This window comes from Manis pentadactyla, chromosome 9, assembly GCF_030020395.1.
Source record: "Manis pentadactyla isolate mManPen7 chromosome 9, mManPen7.hap1, whole genome shotgun sequence".
NCBI lineage: Eukaryota > Metazoa > Chordata > Mammalia > Pholidota > Manidae > Manis > Manis pentadactyla.
Window position 1 is genome coordinate 31,901,789 of NC_080027.1, and position 23,229 is coordinate 31,925,017.

The 23,229-nt window shown below is 41.3% G+C and overlaps 1 protein-coding gene across 19 annotated transcripts in view; it reads left to right on the plus strand.

Annotated features, from left to right (window-relative positions):
* DLG2 (discs large MAGUK scaffold protein 2) overlaps nucleotides 1-23,229 on the plus strand; it is a 1,919,888-nt gene that overhangs the window by 1,861,446 nt on the left and 35,213 nt on the right. For all 19 annotated transcript variants that reach the window (XM_057507175.1, XM_057507177.1, XM_057507176.1 and 16 more), the window contains one exon: nucleotides 6,318-6,393. In XM_057507175.1, coding sequence (XP_057363158.1) covers nucleotides 6,318-6,393 — 76 coding nt within the window. The remainder of the gene's footprint in view (nucleotides 1-6,317; nucleotides 6,394-23,229) is intronic.

The window sequence follows — 23,229 nt, forward strand, 5'->3', positions numbered from 1 at the left end:
GATTCCCTAGGAAGACAGTGAACTAGAAAAATCATTTTCACACCAAGGGAACGTTGTGAAAACTTAGATATGCCCACTCCCTCCCTCCATGACCCTCTCTCTCTCTGTCTCTCTCTCTCTGTCTCTCTCTCTCTGTCTCTCTCTCTCTCTCTCACACACACACACACACACACACACACACAGATTCTAATTCAGTCCATCTGCAATGGGTCCTGGAAATCCATATCTGTTTGTAAATTCCTCCAGGTAATTCTGGTAATAGAAGTTATCATGTCAGAAAATACTATAAAAGGAGGAAAGCTTTGGATGGGAATGTTGAACTGTATGATTTTCAGGCCCTTTCTAAACCTGAGGTCCTATGAGTTTAACCAATCTTGTTGATAGTCCTTCTTTTGTCCAACTTCACATCATTTCCCCCCAGAAACATTCTCAGTGCTATTCCACTTGAGGTGCTTTCCCAGCTCTGGTTGTCATTCTTAAGTCAGCTACTCTCCTGTTTTGAAAACCATCTTAACAACCATACTGGAAAAGAAGTTTGTCTACTGACTCTAATATTGATATTTCTTTGCATTCTACCCTATGAACGGTATAGTAGCTGCCCGTGTGTGCATGGGTGTGTGTTTCTGTCAAGTTTTCTCCTTAGAATTGTACTTCTTTCAAAAATGGTTACTATTATTGTTATAAATGTTTATAAAACTAACACACTCCATTATGGAAAAGTGAGAAATTTTAGAAAAATATAAAGAAAAAAGCCACTTCTAGTCATACCCCTCAAAGAGTTCTTCTGCAGTTATTTTAATGCAATTTAAAATCTATCATGAGCCTATCCTAGGCCTACTCTTTAATACTTCTAAGTGAGGCACTCTCATTTCATACTACATTCAGCATTTTAAAACTATAGCTCAGAATAAATGGTAGCTGATCCAAATGTGATTTACTATTAAACTGGCATTATTTTTTCACTCCTTAATTCCTCTCTAGCCCCTTCTCTGAGTGTAGTTCAGCTAGTAGTGCAGAAAAAAGGTATCATAATGGATAACATCAGTATATGACTTTACCCTTTACAAGAACGTTTCTCCATTGATGATTCTGTTTAATCATCCTAACAAACCAAGAAGAAGAATATGAAAATTACTGCCTTATCCCTTCTTTTTTTTCAGATGGTGAATAAATTTTATTCAACCAAACACTCCTAGAGCACAACAGATCCTGTTCTAAGCCCTTTATAATTACTTTGCTTAAATCTCATTACAACCCTAAGGAGGGGAGTAATATTATTATTATGGTTTCATAAATCAGGAGGTTGATGCATAGAGAGGTTAATTAACTTGCCTGAAATTGCCCAGCTAGTAAATGACACAACTGGGATTTGAATCCAGGCTACAGAACTGATGCTCTCTTAACTCTCATGCAACCCTGCCTTCCAAAATTAAAAAAATATAAGACTTCATATTTTTGAAGAATTCAAATTTAATTCAGCAGGCATTTCTCGAGCAACATCCGTGTGCCAGGTGCTATTGTCAGGTCGCTGTCTGGTGCCCAGTGTGTGTGGGACCGACACATAGCTATGGCACGGTGACACTGTGGGTGGGTCAGTGGGGCTCTACTGTAAAAACATGCTGGCCCATCAGCTCCTGCACTGCCATAACAGAATATGACAGACTGGGTGGTTTAAACAATAGACATTTATTTTTCACAGTTCTAGAAGCTAAAGGGTCCAAATTCAAGGCGCTGGTTGATTGGGTTCCCGGTGAGGGCCCTTTTTCTGCTTGGCCAATGGCCTTCTTGCTGTATCCTCACATGGCTGAGAGGTCCTTTCTCTCAAGTCTTGTCTTACAAGGACACTAATCCATTCGTGATGGCTCCACCCTCCTGACCTAATTACCCCCCAAAGACCTAAAAACATCACGTGGGAGGTAAGGGCTTCAACATATGAATTTTGTGGAGATACAAACATTCAGTCCATAGCAGGTATCAAAGGAAGATAAAAGGCAGCAGAGAGAAGGATGAATTCCATGTGATGACAGCACTGACTATGAATTGTGCTGGGTGCTTTCAAATACATGATTCCATTTAATCTTCACAAATCACTCATAAAGAAACTAAGGGTCAGAGAAGGTAAATAACTTGCCCAAGGATACACAGCCAGCCACTGGCTGAACCCAGGTCTCTCTAATAGCAAGACCAGATGGCTTTCCACTCCACCAAGAGTACACCAGGAGCCCTTGCTGACTAAGGAGCTCTTACTATGTTTCAGACACTGCGCTAAATAAATTTTTTTGTATTATCTCATTTAACATTCATCCTAATGTTTTGAAGTCTGTATTAATATTCTAATTCTGCCAGTATGAAACCTGAGATCCTAGGAGGTTGAATGACCTGCCTTAAGTCACAGAGCTAGGGAAATGGCAGATGCAGAATTCAAACCCAGATTTGTGTGATTTCAAAACCTGGATTCTTAGCATAGAATCTGTTTTCTGAGATTCCACAGCTTGTGAGTAGCCAAGCTAAGGATTTCTTTCAGAGTCTCTTAATCCAAGACTCTCTTCATTGCCCCCCAGTGACCAGTCACCAGGCTCTCAGGTGACAGCTTGCAGCTAGCATTGCATGAGGGTTTACTCACCAAGCCTTCTCAGCAAGCCTGGGCCAGTAGCGTCGGTAGCATTCTCATTCTCTCTGCACCAGGGCCTTGTGGAGCCCAGACGCAAGAACACCCAGTGCCAAATGACGTTCCCGCTATCCAGTGCTGTGGGGCTGACCTCATGATGTGTTTGGCCAGAACCTGAAAATGCCAAATGGGAGATGAGTGAAGGTGGAGGGAGACAGTCAGGCTCATTAAAGCGTGCCCACTTGGTACTCTCTGGAGATGCTAGGGATCAGAACCGATGGCTCAAATTTTGCCGTCTAGGTTTATTTTCAGTATTTGGGTCAGTGACTAAACTAGGGTGGAGAGAATTATTTCTGCTTTAAACAATCTAATTAATTGCTTGACTCTTGAGTGTGAGAGAAGTATGGCAGTATTTCCCATCATGATCCAGGATTTCTCTACAGGTGGTCCTCTGTTTCCTTAGGTGAAGATCTGTGGAGCTTAATATCATCTATTTGGACCAAAGGAGTCCATTTCATAAAATGATTACAGAAGGCGATGCTAAACTTTTACACAGATTTTTTTACCAACTGCAAAAGTCATGAAATGATGAATGACTTTTTTCAGAAACTCTGCTTGTTTGGGCAAGTCCCTTACTCTCTGAACCTTAGTTTTTACCTCCAGGTCAAGAACTTGTAGCCACCTTGAGGGTGTGTTCATTCTTTCTTTCTTTCATTCATTCCACAAAGATTCATTAAGCACCTACTATATGCCCATCTCCATCTAAGCCCTGGATCATTGTACAGGAATGTGAGGATGTAAGGGGAGTGGTGATTATCATTTGTGAACAGCTCAGCCCAGACTTGCACCTTGTACTGGCCTGAAAATCTCATGTGTATTGAAAATTCCCATTGTATAAGAGAGGCATGGAAGGTCTTTGAATGCTGTTTCCCAAACTTGAGTGGGTGTTAGCTATTAGCAAATGCCTAGTTACCCTATTTCTACCACTTTCTGATTTGGAAAACTTTAAGTCTCAGCTTGCCCAGCCATAAAATGGGGTCGCTAATACCTACATTACTTAGTTATTGTGGAGATCAAATGAGGTGATGTAAATGTGAAGGAATTTTTCACTAATAATTATATGTTAAAAGTTCAGCCACTACCTATTACCATCATTAATGAAACTTTCAACGCATGTGGAAAACAGAGCTTCTCAACTGCCTTCATGTATGAACCAAACCATGCCATCTACATAATTAAGGCTTTAAATATTTTTTTAACTTTTCCTATGACCCATTTGAAGATTAATAATAAACCATAGCACCTATCAGGTGTGCATGCTTGTGTATGTGTATGTCTGTCTGTATGTCTGTTTTACATTCTTCTCTTCACATTTTTTGCAGCCTTTTAAGATTAAAGATGAGCTATGAAAAATGACCTAAGAGGGACATTTCTTAAGAAATCTGAAAAAGTGTTAACTTAGAAACCAGGAGGTAAAAATTAGAATGCTCCTTCCAAACAATTCTTAGAATAGAATACTGAGTTCAGCCTAATATTATGCATATTTGGAGCCTGTGTGAGTTCCGTGGTCTTGTGCAGAGTTTATTTGCATAGCCCGATCAAATAACCATGTATTCTCTGCATGCTTATCATTTTGGCATCATGTACTTGTATTTCCCATAATTAGCCTGGTTAATGCAAAGAATCCAGGATAAAACTGGGGCTGTAGCCACAGTTTTAGAAGGATCCAAAGAGATGAATATGAATTAACATTTGCACTTGCATTAAAACTGAGAAAAACTGAAGCAGCTCGGAGCAGGCATTTTCTCATCGAGCATCTTTCCACTTGGCAGCTTATCTCGTCTGAAGTCTTCCTTGCACGCCTCCCAACTGGTGCCTGTTGGGTGCAAGTAGAAATGCTCAGTAGAACATATTGCTTTAATTAATCCGAGGTTAGATACGAAAAATTTTTGTTCAGCTGTTTCCACTCAAACATTCTACTCTCCCACTGAAATAAATATATTCTGAACCTTCGTTCTGTAACTATAGAAACCCTAATCATCACTGCATCTCAGCTGGAAACACAAAAGAGCCCTCAGTTAAAAAGGAGTATGTTGTTAATTATTGACCTATGAATAGCTTAGATTTCATAAACCATTAATTTCTGTAGATTCAGAGGTTTTCCCCTCTCTCTCTTTTTTCCCCCTCCATTTTTGAAATTAGACCTAAACCATATTTAAACAAAAAGTCGTGTTCAAACAATGCGAAGAATTTTAGTTCAGCATTTATTAAAGCCTTGCTGCATTACACCCTGGAGCTGTATGTGGGCTTGCCCTCACGGAGCGTGCACCCTGCGTGTGCGATGCAAAACTAAACACAGGAGACAGGAGATCATACTGACCTCAAGATGCAAACGTGTGCTCTTGCAGCTTAGAGGATGGAATGCTCATGTCTAACTCAAGAGGCTCAAAAAAGAAAAGCAGGGAGATATTTAGCTTTCTCTCTTTTCCTCTTTTTCAAACCCATCCTTCAATAGGCACAAGTCCCACCAATTTTATTTTACTAATATTTCTAAAATCTTCCCTGTCCTCCACCTCATTATCATTTCTCATCATTTCTTGCCTGGAAAATGGCAATCGCTTCTAAGTAAGCTTCCTGCTTCCCACCATCCCTGCCTGCCTCCAGCCTGTCTTCCTCCTCCACCAGGGTCATTTATTTGAAATGCTAATCTAGTCTATCACTTCTCTGCTTTCTATCTCATAAGAACTCATGAAGTTACCCAAGGCAAAAACCCAGGTCCTTAGTGAGGATGGACACCCTTTGTAGAGGCCGCACCCTCTCCCCCATCTCACATGCCTGTCTGTACTGGGCGCGTCAGAATCTCCCTGCAATCTTCAGCTTGCTTAATCCTCAGGTCATGGTACATGTGGTCCCTCTTGTCTGGGACATTATCCCTGAACTCTTCCTACTAACAAGCTCTTATCCTTCAAGTCTCACATACATTGGCCTCACTCCCACACTGCTATCAACAGTCTTTCTGGGCAGGATTATCAGCCTTATGTCTCTGCTGCCCAAAGCATGTTTCTGTGTGTTCATTGCAGTCATGTTTTTAAATTTTTTTTCTTTGTCCCACAAACCCCTTGCCTGACACATGGTAGGCACTCAATCAGTGTTTGCTGAATGAATGAAGTGACAGGTAAAGTAATGAAATCTGCAAAGATGACAAGAGAAGGACACTGGGGAAGAGGGGAAATTCAAGGTTATCTATAACATATTTGGTTTTAGGGTGAAGAGAAATACCCTCTCGTTCTTAAAGAGAAGGGAAGATAAAGGAAACAAAAAGCACAGAGGGTAGAGATGAGGAGAGCAGAGGAGAGGAGAGAAGCCCCCTTAGTCTCCACTTTTAGGTCTTCACCTCTACGAACTGTGATTTCTTGAAATAGATTTTGATTGATTGATTCAGCCATTTAAACAACAAATATCAGTTTTTCATCCTCTGTGTTCCTTCAAATACTGTGACTTTCAGTACATGTAACACAGAAATGTCAAGGGATGCATTAGCTAGAAGGTATTATACCAAGACTTTTTATACTGAACAAAGGAACAGAAATAGTTAAGAACACATTTTATGTGAGCTTAGGATAAGAAGCAGAGGTGTACTTCATTTAATAAGAAATTTAATCTTAAATGCCTTGCCACATGATAACCTCTAATTTTTCTGTTTTCCTAGGGTGGAAAGAAAGGAACGTGCCCGATTGAAGACAGTGAAGTTTAACGCAAAACCTGGAGTGATTGATTCAAAAGGGGTAGGTACGAAATAATCGAAACATTAAGTTATCTCGGTTACCATGGATTTGACTATAATTAACATTTAGGCTTTCAGTAGCAAACAAATTATGGAGCTACCAGACAGTACAGCACTCTTAGAAATGTATTGCTAAAAGTAATAATATAATTTCTGATGAAGTAGATTTTTGATAAATATATTAAATACTGAGGGTAAAGCTGCTAGTAGTCAGCAGAAATAATGTGTTGATGAAGGTGGTATAATGATTATAATGAAGAAGAAAAAGGATAGTATAGATGTTTTCATTAATATTTTTTCTTGTGAGTTAGATGTTCTAAAATGATGAATTTCATAAAAGATACCTGCTCATCATAAAATATGTATAGTCTGTTACATATTATAAAATTAAGATTACAGTCATGGAGATATACATATGGATCATCTAAGTGAATACGTGGATTGTTGTGACAGACATAAGATAGGAGGGAATTAACAAATGAAATTTAATCACCAAAATTAAAATATTTACTTATATGCACATGTATCTTTCTTTAATAACACCTTTAATGAGATATAATTCACATAGCGTACAATTCAACAATTTAAAGTATGCAGTCCAAAGGTTTTAGTATACTTAGCAGTCATCACCACAATCAATTTTATAACATTTCATCACCCCATGAAGGAATCTGAAAACAGTCACTTCCCATTTCCCCAAATCCACCCCCACCTAGCCCTAGGCAACTACTAATCTACTTTGTCTCTATAGATTTGCCTATTCTGGATATTTCATATATATGGAATCATACACTATGTAGTCTTTTCTGACTACTTCTTTCACTTTGCATAATGTTCTCAAAGTGCATCTATGTTGTAGCTTGTGTAAGTACTTTATCTCTTTTCATTGCCAAATAATACTCCATTATATGTATACACCTCATTCAAGTTATCCATTCATCAGTTGATAGACTCTTGGGATGTTTCCACTTTTGGGCTATTAAGGATAATGCTGCTGTGAACATTTGCATGCAAATTTTTGTGGAAGCATATGTTCTTATTTGTACTGGGGATGTACCTAGGAGTGGAATTGCTGAGTCATCTGACAACACTATGTTTAACATTCTGAGGAACCTTCAGACTATTTTCCAAGGTAGTGGTACCAGTTAACATTCTCACCATCAATGTATGGTGAGGGTTCCAATTTCTCACCACCAACACTTGTTATTATATATCTTTTGGCTTATACCCATCCTCTTTGGTCTGAAGTGGTATCTCATTGTAGTTACAGTTTGCATTTCCCTAATGACCATTGGTGTTGAGCATCTTTTCATATGCTGATTGGCCATTTGTATATCTTCTTTGGAGAAATGTCTATTCAGATCCTTTGCTATTTTTAAACTGGGTTCTTTAGTTGTTGTTAAATTGTAGAAGTTCTTTCTATATTCTGGATATTAATCTCTTATCAAATATATGCTTTCCAAATATATGCATGTCTAGCTCTGTCATGCAGAGATGACAATAGAAGGACACTGGAGAAAAGGAAAAGTCAGGATTATCTATATGTTTGCTTTTGAAGTGAAGGGACATACCCTGATATTCTTAAAGGGAAGGGAAGAAAAGGAAACCAAAAGAAAAGAGGAGCAGAGATCAGGCGAAAACAGGAGAGGCTCACTTAGCCTCCCTTTTTTGTCCACATTTTCTCCCATTCAGTGAGCTGTCTTTTCTCTCTTCTGATAGTGCCCTGGGATGCATGCAAGTTTCTAATCTTAAAAGAAGTCCAATTAATCTACTTTTTTATTCTGCTACTATGCTTTGGTGTCATATCTAAGAAACCATTGCCTAATACAAGTTCATGAAGATTCATGTCCACATTTTCCTCTTAGAGTTTTATACTTTCAGCTCTTACATTTATGTGTTTGATCCATTTTTAATTAACTTTCATATATGACGTGAAGTAGGGTTCCAATTTCATTCTTTCACACGTGAGTTGTCTGCTTAGTTTCATTTTTGGATTGTTCACTGCAAGTGAATAGAACTGTAATTATTTTGTATACCAATCTTATTTCCTGCTACCTTGCTGAGTCCATTTATTAGTTCTAATAGTTTTTTTTTTAGTGGATTCCTTAGCATTTTCTTTATACAAGATCATGTCATAGGTGTAAAGAGAGAGTTTGACTTCTTTCTAATCGGATGACTTTTCTTTGTCATTCCTGACTGCTTTAGCTAAAACCCCCAGTGCAATATTGGATGGAAGTGGTGAGAACAACCATCCTCATCTTGTTCCTGACCTTAAGGGGAAAGCATTCAGTCTTTCACCATTAAGTAGTATATTAGCTGTGAGTGCTACAGTTTTTTAATCTATTTTTAAGTGATATACTATACTTTATTGCCATATTGTAAAATACCTCCCCCTTTTCCTATTCTCTTTCCCTTCATCTCCTTTCCTGTACTTTTCTGTCCTAACAATTCTGTCTTGTGAGCATCACAGAACCACAAAGTATGGTCTATAGATGTCACCATGAAAAACAAGAAGAAAAGCTCTCATTTCTCAAGACTTATGAGCCCCAAACCACAACACTGACCTTTGTAGAAGTGTCATCTGGAGCTCAGCTATTGACATAATAATTTACTCTCCCTTAAAACATTCGGGTGAGGTAGGAACTTAGTTAAACATATGGTGTCACTCTAAAAAAAAAAAAAAAGAAGTGTATATGACATCATGCCTGGAGTCCTTTCAAACAAATACTGTTTGTAGACAAAGATGTAGGATATTTCAATGCTTCTTGGTGAGAATTTAAGGATAGATCTCCTCTTTATTTCATATATATAGTTGAAAATATCAGAGAATTTTTGTTGAATACCTACCATGTGCCAGACACAAAGCTAGAACTTGTGACAAATACAAAGTATAACACAGGCCCTTTTCCTCAAGAATTTGTAACATCAATGAGAGCCCAGCTGTCTTTGTAATAAGGCCAAAATTGGTGTGTTGTGCTTTTTAATCATATTGTTACATATTATTAGGTATGTGCCAATGAATATAATTCAATTCTTGGACTTGAAAGACTGTCGAAAGAAAGGCAGTGATCAAGTGGAAAGGAAAACCCAGACAGAAAGTCATGGGGGTCACGTAACCTGCAATGGTTTCAGTTCATTCAGTCACACTGTTCTCCGGGACATTAGCAAAATGACAGCTGTGAACCACATGGAGGTTGTCAAACTAGCTTCATTTCCTATGTTGACTGGTGGATTGATCGTTTCTACTTGAATATTGTACTGAAAGTGATTCTGAGACTACATATGACCTCAGCAGGGAACACAAAGCCCCATGATCGATTAGTCATCCCAACACAACAATGGGAATTGTTCTCTATTGGAGGTCCCTGGATCCAGTGATTCTTAAGGTGCCTTCCGCGGGAGATTTCCATGATCCTATGAATTAAGAAATAATGAACCACAGTTTTGTGAACCCCATGAGAACAATACTCCAATGAGGAAACTCTTACTCAGAGGTAGAAAGGAAAGGACAATTAAGAGAAAGTGCTCTGAAGAAAGGAGAGCCCAGCTTTGTGGAGAGCGGGGAGGCTAGAGCAGGAGCAGCTGCTCACTTTGAGCCAAGGACAAGGACTACAGAAATAAGTCATTGTTATGAGAGCCTCAGTCTGGGACCCTGGAGTAAGGCCAGCATAAACTGAGGAGGAAAACTGTTCGCAATAAGAAAGAGAACGCGATATTTAAAATAACCTTATCATCAGCTGGCATTTACACAGCCCTGTGAAATGTGGTGAAATCAGAGTGAAAGACCTCAGAGCTTAAAATCAGTTAGTATGTATGAAGCAGGCTATGACAAGAGCCTTATTAGTAGGATGTGCAAGAGCTGTAGAGTCCAATTAATGGGAATAGGAATGACCAGAGAGCACACTTCACAGAAGAACTGCAGCTTCAACCGGCCCATCAGTGCTTGAGTTACTCCAGATCTACCCACTGATTTGAAACTCTTGAGAGCTGCAAAGTGGCAGGCACTGTTCTGAGTGTTTTGTGGGACAGCAAGATAACTAAAAAGGTGAGGTCTCTCATCTGGAAGAGTTCACAAAGAGAAATATAAGCAGCCAAACAATGGCAATACAGTTACCACTGATGATCTCCATAAATGTAGGGAATTAATCATCTTTATTTCAAATACCAGGAGACCGAGCCTCAGGAAGATGTAAGTAATTTACCTAAGATGACACAGCTAGTAGGTGCCAGAGTTAGCCTTACATTCAGATCATTTTGACCTTTCCTGTTCTTCACACTATCCCTTATTCTGGTGGAGGTCAGAAGAAGGCTGGAGTAACCAAGTATGCCTCAGATAGGATAGAAGATTTCAAAGAGAAGGTGACATTTGAGCAAGACCTTGAAGTTTAGGTTAGAGTTCGCCACACATAGGGAACAGCATCAGCATGAAGGTGGAAACTATGGGCAGGCAGGAGTAAGGCCAAGCAGATCAGGGTCACCAGATAGATGGTGTGGATGGTGTGGTGGGAATTGTAGCAAATGGGGCTGACAAGGAAGGGTTGGATGGTCAGGAAGCTTGGGTGGAGAACCTGACTGTGAGCTTTGACGCTCATTAATTTGAGAGTATCCATGAGGAATTCTGAGGTTTTCCACATGAAAGAGCCTGCTTGCTACAAATGAAATGCCCAGGCTTTCTGTCCACTCCGTGTGCCTTCCCCAGGTCTGCGTCTACACATGCAAAGACAAGTGCAGAGCTGTGACAGCACCCCAGACCATTCCAGTCTACCCAGACCCATAAGCTCCAGCGGCCATCATTTTGGATGGGTCTCCTTAAGGAACATGTCAGTTCCCAAGCTGGGCTTTCCTGCGGGTGTCACTTAAATTCCTAATGAGTCTCCATTCAAACTAGCCTCTGGTGAAAATGTAATCACCCCCATAAATCCTTTCATTGTTCTTCTTTTTTCATCCATTTCCTAATCAGCTACTCTGTTACTTGTGGAGACATTTAGGAAATGGTGTGATCTTCAGAATCAAGCTGTTCTCCAGGGAAAAATCAATGAGTATTTAGTGGCTTATGCTAAATCTTGTTTTATTTTTATTTAAAAATACCTATAATTTAAGGAAGGGAAGTATATGTCTGAAAGTATATGAGCGTTATCAGTGTGCTTACTAAATGTCAGCAGTGTGCAATGCGTAAGTGTCCCCACTGCACTGTAAATCCTTTCTAAAAGTAAGGTAGGCTATACACAAATAACTAGTCCTATTTATTCACAGGCTGGTACAAAACAGAGATGAGAGATGATATTCGAAGTAGTAGGCATGTCCATTATAAAGGCTCAGACAGCTTACATAAATCTCTTGATCACCACAACAAATCTGAAGGGAAATCATTTATTCCCTCTTTATAGACTTAAAGAAACTGGGGCTTAGAGAAGTGAAGAAATCTGAACCTTTATCAGATGGATTCCAAACCCATAATCTCTTTAATATGGCATGCTCTCTTCCCTATTAAAATCATGTGATACTTGTGCATTTTAAGAAAAACAAGTAAGTAAATGGGATTCGGTTTAGCTTTGTCAAAAACTAACTTGGGCATAAACTTAAATCCTGAAAGGTGGAAGTAATTTCCTCAGTGATGCACCTCTTTCTGAGTGAGAAAATTTCTGAGGTGAGCTTGGGGCTGTACACTTTCTCTATTGTGGCTTGCCAGAATAAAATGAGGGGACATGGGAAACATGTTCATTCAGTCATTTAATAAACCTTTATTAGATGCCAATATGAGACCGCTTGCTAGGCAGTATGGCCCACGGTGAATAAGACCTGGCTGCTGCCTTGAGGGGGCAGGGTTACTCCAGGAGATACAGAGTCCTGCAAGGAGGAAGCTATTAATACCAAACACAAGCGCAGGAAACTTGCTCTGAAGTTCAGAGCAGAAAGAGATTCTGGCTTGGAAGCTGGGGGAATCTGAAGTGGAGGGCCTTGAAGAATCAGTAAAATTCTCAAGGGGTGGGCAGTGGGGTAGGAATAGAATACAGGGTATGCAGGAAATAAAACATGGTTTGTGTTCATTGCAAGCAACAGTTCATGAAGGATAATAAAAGGACTTAAATCTGGCAAGTAAGACTCAAGTCATTTCTGGTACCTTCATTTTCCAGGAAATTTGTACTTTATCCTATAGACAGTAAAGAATTGTTAATGGTGTGGCCAGACCCAACCTCAGAGTGATTTCCTCTGAGCTAACACCCTGAATGTATCTGTATTGTTGCCTAAATATCACTCCCAGGCAAAGGTCCAAACGTACCCATCTTTGTAAGGCACCTGGCAGCGAGCACAATGTCTAGCAGGCATGCATGGGCTTCTCAATCCATACTTCTTAGAGGAAAGGGAAGCAAATGATCAGAAGTAGGTTTCCGAGAGATCAATCTGGCAGCTGCACAAAAGATGGATTGGAGAAATGTATTGCAGTATTCAGGGCATGAGATTATGAAAATCTTAACTAAAAACGGTGGCCAAAGGAAAATAGAAAACTGTTGCTCAAAAGATCAGAAAGGACTGTCATCCTAGACAGTCTGACCGAGTGGTTCCTAATAATATTGTTTCTTTTTCCAAAGCCTGGATGTTGATGGTGAGAGGGGGTGGGGCAGAGATGAATCTCTAGTGGTAGGATGAGAGCAGGCTGAACTCAGCAGGCGGTCTCCCGGAACCCAGCTGGAGCTGGCATTGAGAAATCTCAGTTCTACTCCATAAATTCTTGGAAATTTCCATGTGGCCCTCGCCTCCTACTATGTCATTTATAGGTGAAGAAGCTGAGAATCATTTTTCTGGGACACACAGAGAGTTTGTACCAGAGCCTGCCATTGTATCATTTATCCAAAAAGTGACTTGACAGTGTTTTGTTAGCAAGAGAGGAATTATGTTTGCCTCACCAGGGTGAGTTATGAGGATTGCTTTTGTAGCAGCTTCAAAGTGACATTTTGAGTTTCAAGGGAAAAAGTCATTACTGCCCTCAGAAGAAACCTCCTTAATAGAGCTAGTCTTGGAATGGCCGCAGCCTGCTGAGGAGCTCAGATGTTGCAAGGTGACCTAGAGATTCAGGAAGGAGGGGTGGAAGGAAAGCCATATTGCCCCTCTCCAAAGAACATCAGAAAGGCAACATTGCCCCTCAGTTCGTCCACTCCAGAAAGGCTCTAGTTGTTTATTTCCAGTCCCTACGTAGGGATAGCTCCCTAATTGGTCTTCCTGGCTTTAATCTCTGATTCCTTCCCCACCCTGCATGCAGTATGGCTTTAACCAGACTAACATTTTTATATAAAGAACAAAGATATGGCTCTGTCCAGGGAATCTGCAGTGTCGCTAGCCCAGCCTGGCGGGAGCTGTGAACTCGTATCTTCTTTTGAATGTGATAATCATATTTGTCCAAATTTTGAGCTCCCGTGTCCCCCGAGAACCAAGTGAGCAACACATAGATAACTCTCGGATAAATTAGGAGTTAGCAGCTTCTCTGCAGATGATTCTCAGAGGAGCCTACAACTGAGTTTCCTTCTCTGATACATGTAAAGAAGTTCCCTATCTGAACCTTGAAAGCCGACTGAACTCGATGAACATTTCTTAAATGAATAAAATCATTTTGTTTAAATGAATAAAATCTAGTCCTTAGATTCCAAATCTCCTTTTGCACAGAAAGAGGAGAGTTGCCACAACTGTGTCCTGTACCCACTTGCATAATGTGCGCTTCTGACCACGTGTTTGCTGACTTTGTGGCTGGGTGGGAAGGTGGAGGTCAGAGCAGCACTGATTCCAGCCCACCTCTCCTGCCCTGCTGTTGACTGCAAATCAGGATTGTTCCCAGGGTCTCTGCTATATTGTGTAACTACCTGTGGGAAGGTCCAGAACAGACTTGATCAGTGCTTACTGTATCAGAGAACCACTGCATTTAATTCAGTTCCCTGGTTTCTCTGAAGATCAGCAGATTGCCTCTTTTTCCACAGGTTATTTTTATAGGTATTGCTCATTTACTCCTTACAAAAATCCCATGAAATACAAATTCTTAATATACTCATTTTACAGATGAGAAACTGAAGTTCAGAAAGGATTAAAAAACTTATCGAAACTCACAGAGCTAGTAAGTGGTAGAGCTGGGCCCCGCCTGATGACATATGGCGTGAGCAAAGTAGAATAATTGATTCTTTAAGGCATTTTTATGTATGAACTCATTGTAGATGTTATTAGCATAGTTAATTCTATCTGTTCAATTAGTGATGCTGGAGCTGTAGTAATACAAATAGGAGATGTATAATTTGTGGTTATATAAATAACGAGTATAGTTTCATCAGATGAGAACATTAAGCTTTTGTTACATTTTCTTCCCACTATTAATTCAGAATGTTAAGTATTATTCAGAAAATTTGGCTCAAACCCATTTCTACTTTGGGAGTTATTCATGAATCAATTCTGATTCACTACAGGACTTCCTTTAACCTGAACCTTTAAGGTAACAGGCCTAGAGTCACACCTTAGAGCTTACGTGTTTCACTTTCACAAACATTTTTAAAACATCAATACTGAAAGATAAAGATACGGAAATGGCTGTTTGATCGTCTGACTTTCTCATTACAGTAATTATAGCCAGACTCTGAGCAAGCAAAAATAGTATATCTTGTCTCTTTTCAACAGTACCCTGTTTATATGTGGGTAGAGTCTTTTTTTTTAATGACAGATCATGTAATATCTGAAACATTTTCAACAATAGCTTCCAGTATGTTCTTAATACTCATTAAAGCTACCTAATTACTTTGTCTTTTCATTAAAAATAAAGAAAGAAATAAGGCTCTGAAATTAGACTGTCCTGGATTCTATTCTTAGCTTTCCTAACTATGTGATCTGGAACCAGTAGCTTCTCTTTCTGAGACTGATTTTTCAACTGCAATAATAAAAATCTCAGGAATAAATTGCAAGTTCCTTGAAGGTGGTGAATGTGATTTACTAGGGCCTAAAAAAGTTCATGGCACCTGACCAATAATTATTAAATTAAATAATGTAAGAATAAAGGTGATGTATTGGGAGAAAAATTATGTAAATTAGAAGGTACTGTCCCATGTTTTTTGCTGTAGTTTGTGAATGGAGAACTGAACAATTTACTGTTGCTTTTAAAGGAAGGTTCTCTTGATCTGAGTGTTATTTTCTTTCATTTCACTAAACAGGTTTTGAGTTTCACCCATATACAGGATATTGTTCAGGCCATCGAGCAGGGACATGAATGAGTGAAGCACCACATCTGCCATCCCAGAACTGATCATTCCGTGCACACGCACACACACACACACACACACACATACACATACACATACACACGTACACCCTGCTATAGTATAAGACAAAAAAGTTTAGTGAGAGGTGTACAGCCTAATAATGGAGATTCAAAGCAGAAGGGTGCCTCCTCTGAGGGACAGCAATTAAGAAATGGATGCATGAAGAGAGAGCATTTTAGCCAATTCTGTGAGGATTGAGTAAGATTTCAACAACTGTTGAGTAAGTGCAGTTTTCTTACTTAGAAAATAGTAGAAGCCAAAGTAAAGGAGTATACAGCATGGGGAACAGAATCAATAATATTGTTGTCACTTGCTATGGTGACAGAAGGTAATTATACTTATCACGGTGAGCATTTTGTAATGTATGTAAATGTTGGATCACTATGTTGTACACCGGAAACTATTGTAATATTATGTCAACTATACTTCAGTTCTGTAAATAAAAGTCAACAGAGGAGAGGATGTCTGGCAACCAGCAAGTTCTCCATTTGACTGGAACACAACATACACAAGGGGGCAGCTGGGGAAGTCAGGCTGGAAATGCAGCTGAGGCCTGATAATGGAGGGTATTGAATAACCCTTAAAGAAAAGTTCAAGGAGGCCATTCTTTCTTTTCTAGGGCACCCTAGAAGGTTGTGTGGATAGAGTGTTGACAGGGTATGTTTGTGGATAAAGAGATTGGCTTTTGTTGCTGGGAGGGAGGGTGGTGGTACCTGGAGAGACCGGAGCGGAAGGCACCTTGGCCACGGGCAGTGGCAGGACCACAGAGGCCTCATCAGAGGGACTGGAGGGAGGCTACAGGCAGCAATGGCAGTTAGCAGACAATGTGAAAATGTCACTTGTGAATATCTGCTGCCAATTAGTGAAGATCTGTCAGTAATTCACAGCAAGAGTGGTGAAAGGCATATTGTGCAAAGCAGCAGCACCCACTGGGATGACAGTGGCCAGGAGAGTGACCCCCAGCAGGGTCAGACTCGAAATCAAACCTTTGTATTTAGGCCCATCCTCAAGCAGCTCTCTCCCGACACCCACCTCAAGACCTTTGCCTTACCTGCCGCCTGAAGCTGTTGGCAGCAGTCGCTCTGTGCTCTTGGTGATTGTCACCAGTTTATGCATGAGACTGAAATAACCACTGAATCTGACTGAAAATCCACCCAGGCCAGAACCAATAAAACTGTCACTAAAATAATCTCTAAAAAAAGAAACCAAATTTAGACCAATAGCAAAGTTAAAAGCAGAAAAGTAGTTGTGATAGATCCGCTCCTCTGGGATTAAGAAATTCTTCGTGGATTCTAGTAATAAGTCCTCCTATTTGCAGAGAACTTTGATGAATTATCCATTTCATTAGATGAGGAGGCAGGGTCAGAGGAGCAGGAAACCTCTCCCCACACAGTGCTGTCCTTTGGAGGTGCATGAACACCATTTATTTAGCAGATGCACACAAGGTGTCTGTCATGTCCAGCACTGGACTAGGGTTGGAGGAAAACAAAGATGTTTGAGCGCTTGCCCTTACTCTTGGCAAACAATGAATGGGAAAGCTTTAGATTATCTTGGAAGTTGGCACTCTGGATGCATCTTCTGTTCCTCTCACGCAGTCAGAAGACCTAGTACCACGATCCTTAGCTATGCCACTGGCCGTGTCATCTGAGGCAGGACAAGCACTCATCCATAAAATGGGGCTAGGAAAGGGGTTCAGTAACCTTACTTCATTAGGATATGAGATAAACTCACCTAAAGAGACATAGTGTGAAGGATTTTAAGCCCAATCAAAATCACACTCCTCAAGAAACACCTTTGAGTAGCCCACTCATCTGTCTGTCTACCTATTGTCATGTAATAAGCATGAGCTGCCCCCTAACATGAAAGTAGGAGGAAACGACAAAAGGCCCATCATGCTCAGGATTGTGACTTAGCTCATTCTGCATGCTTGAGGCCCATTTGGGGGCGACATGACCTCCGCACTTCAAGGGCATTGGTATAAGTGGGTGACGGTGGGGAAGCAAGGGGAAGCGTCCTCCATTTGTTAGTAGTCATGATGCATAAGGCAAACAGCCTCCATTCCTTTAGAGTTCTGGGAAGCTTGGGTGTCGCGCTGCCAAGTGAGAACTCACGTCTATTACAAGCCCTCTTCCATGTAAGCTACAGCCTATCTCACTTGAAAAGGAGGAAAAAACTTGCAGGTGTGCTGTTCGCCTTTCATATTGTGACAATCTCGCAAATATTTGTAGAGATTCTGCTGCCACTTGTTGACACTGGTGTTTGGATGTTCTTGATGCGAATAGGTGTTTCTCCTGGAAAGACCCAGGAAGCCACTGTCTCTCTCTGTAATTGGCTTGTACTCACCTGTCATGAGAAATTAGCGGCCTAATGAGATTGGAGCAGGCGTTTGTTCCAACAGAGTTCATCACTTCTCATTCGTGGCGGACGCATTCTTTGACAGCTCCCCAGCCCTCAGGCCCTCGTGGGGGTGGAATGCTGGGAGCACAAGCCCAAACTGCAGTCAGAAAATAAATACAGGCATTGATGATTGCTATTCGGTGGGGTCATTGCTTTGTTTAAGGGAAGTCGGTCTCCTTTCCCCTAACTGAGCCCCAAGGGCTGACTGAACTTCTGCGTTTACTCCCTTCTAAGGGTTAGGCAAAGTTCACATTTGGGGAATAAAGGGTTTGTCTTTGATCAGTATTTCTAAAATGTGATTACAAATATAACAAAAATTTATTGAAGTTTATAAGTCAAGCATTTTACAAAGTAGATTGTAAGGATTTTTCTCATTAAATCCTCACAACAACCCTATGAGGTGAAGGCTTTATATGGGTCTTTTAGAGAAAATCATTCTGTTCTCTCTGTGTTACCTAAAATCTTTTATGATGATGCTCCCTAAATATACATAAACATAAAATTGAGTACAAATACCTTATCCTTATAGCTCTTAACGTCTCCAAAGTTAAAATAAACTTATAAATTAAATCCATATATATTTGTCATAGTAACAAAATTCAAGATCACAATGTTAAGGTGACCGGGATGCTTTAGTAACACTTAACCCACTTAACCTTTACCCACCATGTAAACATGGTAGTGACTGCGGTGTGCTCTTTTCGTCTGAGTTGTATGTGCCGGGTGTTAGGTGAAGGCTCGGCGCTCACACCCTGTCTCTCTGCAGGCAGCCCCCTGCAGAAGCACCACAGAGGTCCCAGGCTGGCTCTCACTCTCCCTGTTTACCCAGCTCAGACCCCTTAGGAGTTGTTGAATTAATAATTACAGCCCTCGGTTATCACACTATTGACACATTCTGTGGCTAAATCCAAGCTTGACAGTTTTCCTGGCCTGCCTCACTGAGCGGGGCTCAGATCTACTCTCCTGGCGCTGTCTGCAGGTAGGTGCCTGGAGCAGAACTCTGTCCAGCCCCATCCAAATTGAATCATGCTATTTTTAATCTACTGTAGGCTGAGAAACCCAAGGAGTAAGCCTTTTTTTTCCCCTATCAAAGTGGATAAGACTTTGATGGGTAGATTTTGTGACTTCTCTGTCAGCTGCAAAATGCTCCCTCATTGGAATGTATAATCCAAATACTTGAAGGTGCTGATTGCGTGCTGAAAGAGTGGTTTCTGAACTCGACATGTGGTTTCTGCAGGAAAAAAAAAATCGTCCTGCTCATTTATTGCTTGATTATTTCTTGACCAGAAGTACACAGTAGTACTACCTGTAACTGAGGGGTCACAGGGCAAAGGCCACAGCTGCCTCGGGGGCACTTTGCTGTTTCTCTGCCCACCTTTCCTAAATCCTATGCTTCCTTCCAGGCAGCTTCACAGGCCAGGGGGGAGGTGGAGGGAAGAAGAGGTGGCTTGGCACCCCCTGTTAGAGAGGCTTTTACTCTTCCAGAACCGAGCTTTGCTATTTTTCCACCTGACCATCTCCTATTCCTTCAAGTAAGTCCCAGCTAAAACACGGCCTCTGAGCCTTCGCCAGCTTCCCCAGAGGCCCTTGCTGCCTCCTTGGTGCCCTCATATCTTGTACAAACCCCATCAAAGCAATTATAACATAGGGTGGTGATGATCTGCTTAACTGTGAGCTCCTCATTTGTGTTTACAATATTTAACTATAAAAACAATATTTACTATAGCCATATTGTTGCAGAAGGGATACATATGGGGAATAAAACTCATCCCACATACTATTCAGCAAGAGAAAGTGTGCTTTTGCAATTCTTCTTCCAGAGGGGGAACGTTTTTCTCATTGCAGCAGACACTATTGGACAGTGGACCTGGGAATATGTTTGGTAAAATCAATAAATGCCTGTGGAATAAAAATAATTCTTTATTAATCACTTAGCCTGGCTAAGCCCATACATGCCTGGTTGCAGATGGAGGTATTAGATTCTTCAAGTAAAGGATTGCTGCCAAACGTAGTGTCTTCTGCTAGGATATGCACTGCAGCCCCTGAAGTGAGGATTGATGATGAGTAAGGAGTATTAAGTGTTGTTTATCAGATGCCAACTATTTGCTAGGCACCATGCTAAGTGATGCAAGAGCATTTTCCCCCAAGGGGAGTGCAGTTGTTACGTGAATGGAATTTCCAAACATACAAAAATCCCTCCCCTTAAACCAGGAGAGTAGCAAGAAGGATAGAGAAAAAGTGACAGAAATGCACAAGCAAGGGATCAAGGACTATTGCCAAGCCTCCGGTGAAAATTTCCTCCCCGGGCCCAAGGAGTATTCTCTTTGGCTTTAAAATGACAATCGGTTACAATGACAGACACACCCAGTGATCCCTAGTATCTAGTCCAGAAATGATAATGAGCCTGCTGGGCTCTGACAGGAGCATGAATAGGAAAGGTGCGGGGAAGTGGGGGAGCTTGGGTGTGAGAAAAAGAAAGGGGTAAAGAGAGACTGTTCTTAAAAGGAAGTGTTGGGGAGTTTGAAGGTGTTTTTCTCCCTTGAGGCATGTGTGTGTTTTCCTGTTTGTTTTTTTTATCTCTGCACTCTAAAATCTTAGAGGAATTCAAACCTTGGCCAAGTGAAAACCTGCGCTTTTATCAGCTACTGTTCAAAGTCCAGCAACCAGTGTTCAATTTTTCTCTCCCCATAAAATGAACCATTAAGAAATCCTTGGGCCACTCACACCCTCTCACATTAAAACTATGATACGCTTCTCTGATGGGCTCTGCTTGTCTTTGCAAACACAGCCCATGAGCATATAGCATTTGAATCCACCTGAATGGAAATGTGTAGATGGAAGGCCCAGGTGGGGCTAGATGAAAGTACCCCGGACAGAACCACCTTCCCACTCCCCTGCCTGGTGACCCAGCTCCCAGACAGAGCCCTAATCCCTGGGACCCGTCCTGCAGAGACAGGACTACTGGCTGAGGGCCAGCAGCCTCAGCTGGAGCCGTCATGGATCTGCTTCTGTTTGTTAGTTAACCCTCCATTCATTCAAGCTTGAGGCGCGAATTATTCAATCGGGCACAACTTTACAAAGAATACTATTTATTATTGTAGTTATCATTTGCCCTCACCTACTCCTGACACGTGGTGGCTGCAAGTGACCTCTTGCGCTCAGGGTCTGGAGTTGACATCAGGTAGTGGGAGACAAAGAGCAAACTGCCAGTTCCTTAAACTGCATCATCAAGCAAGCCAGTGAAGTTAAGTACCTCTCCTCCTGAAGGAGGGAACAGGCAGAGGGAGGAAGAGGAAACAGCCTCGCAGCATGAAGAACCTTCAAGGTCATCTCATGTACCTCCCTGACTGACAGAGGGGGCAGCTGATGCTCAGGGAGGGAACATGACTTCCTAAGCTCACAGAGACGGAAGGGGCCTCTCCTCTGAGTTTCTATGACACATACAAACCTGCTGTTTGCCACTGGACAGTAAGCCCTACAGGCAAAGCAAGTTACTCTGAACCTCACATTACCAGTGATGATAATATAGTGATAATAATAATATGATGATGATGACATGAAGTAAGCATTAAATTCACAGCAGAGTTAAGGAAAATGAATCCTAGAAAGGTTAACTAGCCCCAAGATCACATACCTAGTGAGTTGGGTCAAACTTACTAGCAAAAAAAAAAAAAAAATGCGTCTATCTGCAAAGCCGTGTGCCTGGGCCTGTCTGACCCCAGGACTGGGCTCTGATCTCTTCCCTGCACACACTCCTGGCTTAACAAATACCTGGGAGTATAGTGATGCTGGCCTCACCCTGTAACTTCACATTTGAACAAAGCAGGCTGTGTAATGAAGTCATGAGTCCTTCCCCTCCTGCCTACAGTGGGACATGGCACCGTTCCCCCGCCAAACAGCAAGCTGTCACCCAACTCTTCCCTCAGCCAACACGGCTTAGGCCACCACGATGTACTCAGCCCTGGAAAAGTACAAACAGAAAACAGAATAGTAGTGAAGCTTGGGCTTTATAGAGTCTGAGAGAGCTGAGTTTGAATCCAGTTCTGCCCCTCACCAGCTGGGCAAATGAGGTTACCTCTCTAAGCCTCAGTTTTCTCACTTGTGTATGTGTAATAATACAGACAAAGAGGTGTGTGTGTGCATGCGTGTGTGTGACGGAATTGTGAGGAGGATTCATTGGGATAGTACAAAATGTTTAACAGGCGTATACTAACAATGGCACAGAGAAAGAGCTCAGTAATATTAGTTACTATTATTATTATCAAGGAGTTTACATTTTAATCAGAGAAAAGACTGTTTCTTATCAGAAAACAGTCAAGACCTCTGCCTGACTCCCTTGGCTGCTGGAATAACCTCCCTCTCTTTCTCCCTATTCAATTTGGCGAGCAATGATCTGTCCTTTGATATCTCATTCACATTTTCCCTTTTTCTCCTCCCCACGGCAGAACTTATTCTTCCTTCCTGATGCACACAGTCACAGTGTGCTAGTAACCTAGGAGACTTTCTGTGTCCCTGAACTGTAAGGTCCTTCAGAGTTTATTGTAGCTCCAGTTTGTAGCACAGGACCTGGCTTCTACCTGTGCTCAGTATGTATTTGGTGCATAAATAATGGATGTAAGTACCCAGGACGGAGGGGCCTGGTGTTGTCAGGATGGCCTTCTGTCAGGAGAAGGTCCAGGAGAGAAAAGAAACTTCATAAGTACTTGGACAGACAGCAATGGAAACAGAGGGAAAGATCATTCTGTTACTTTCTGTGGGTATAAATTGATGTATGGGTTTGAATGAGGGTCTTTTCCTCACACAGCTAAAGATAAACCAGTTTGCAGCTTCCCTTCTGGCCTCAGGGGGTCGCATCACTTTCAGGGTAGGTATGTAGGACCCACCAGTGAAGACTGGCCAGTGGGGTTACTGAAAAGGAGAGGAGCCCTTGGGTAAGTGGCCGAAGAACTGGCATCTCTGGAAATGAAGAAATGAAATGAAGAGGGGCATGCTCCCTGCAAATGAGCATACTGCTTCCTGCTATTAGAAAGCATTCCATGTTACCTTAGCCCCCAGGGGACCTGTCACAGAAATCACGCTGCTTAAACCATTTGAAAAGAATAAAGCTGAAGAGATTATGTTTCAGAAATGAAGTCTAAAATACCACAAAAGGT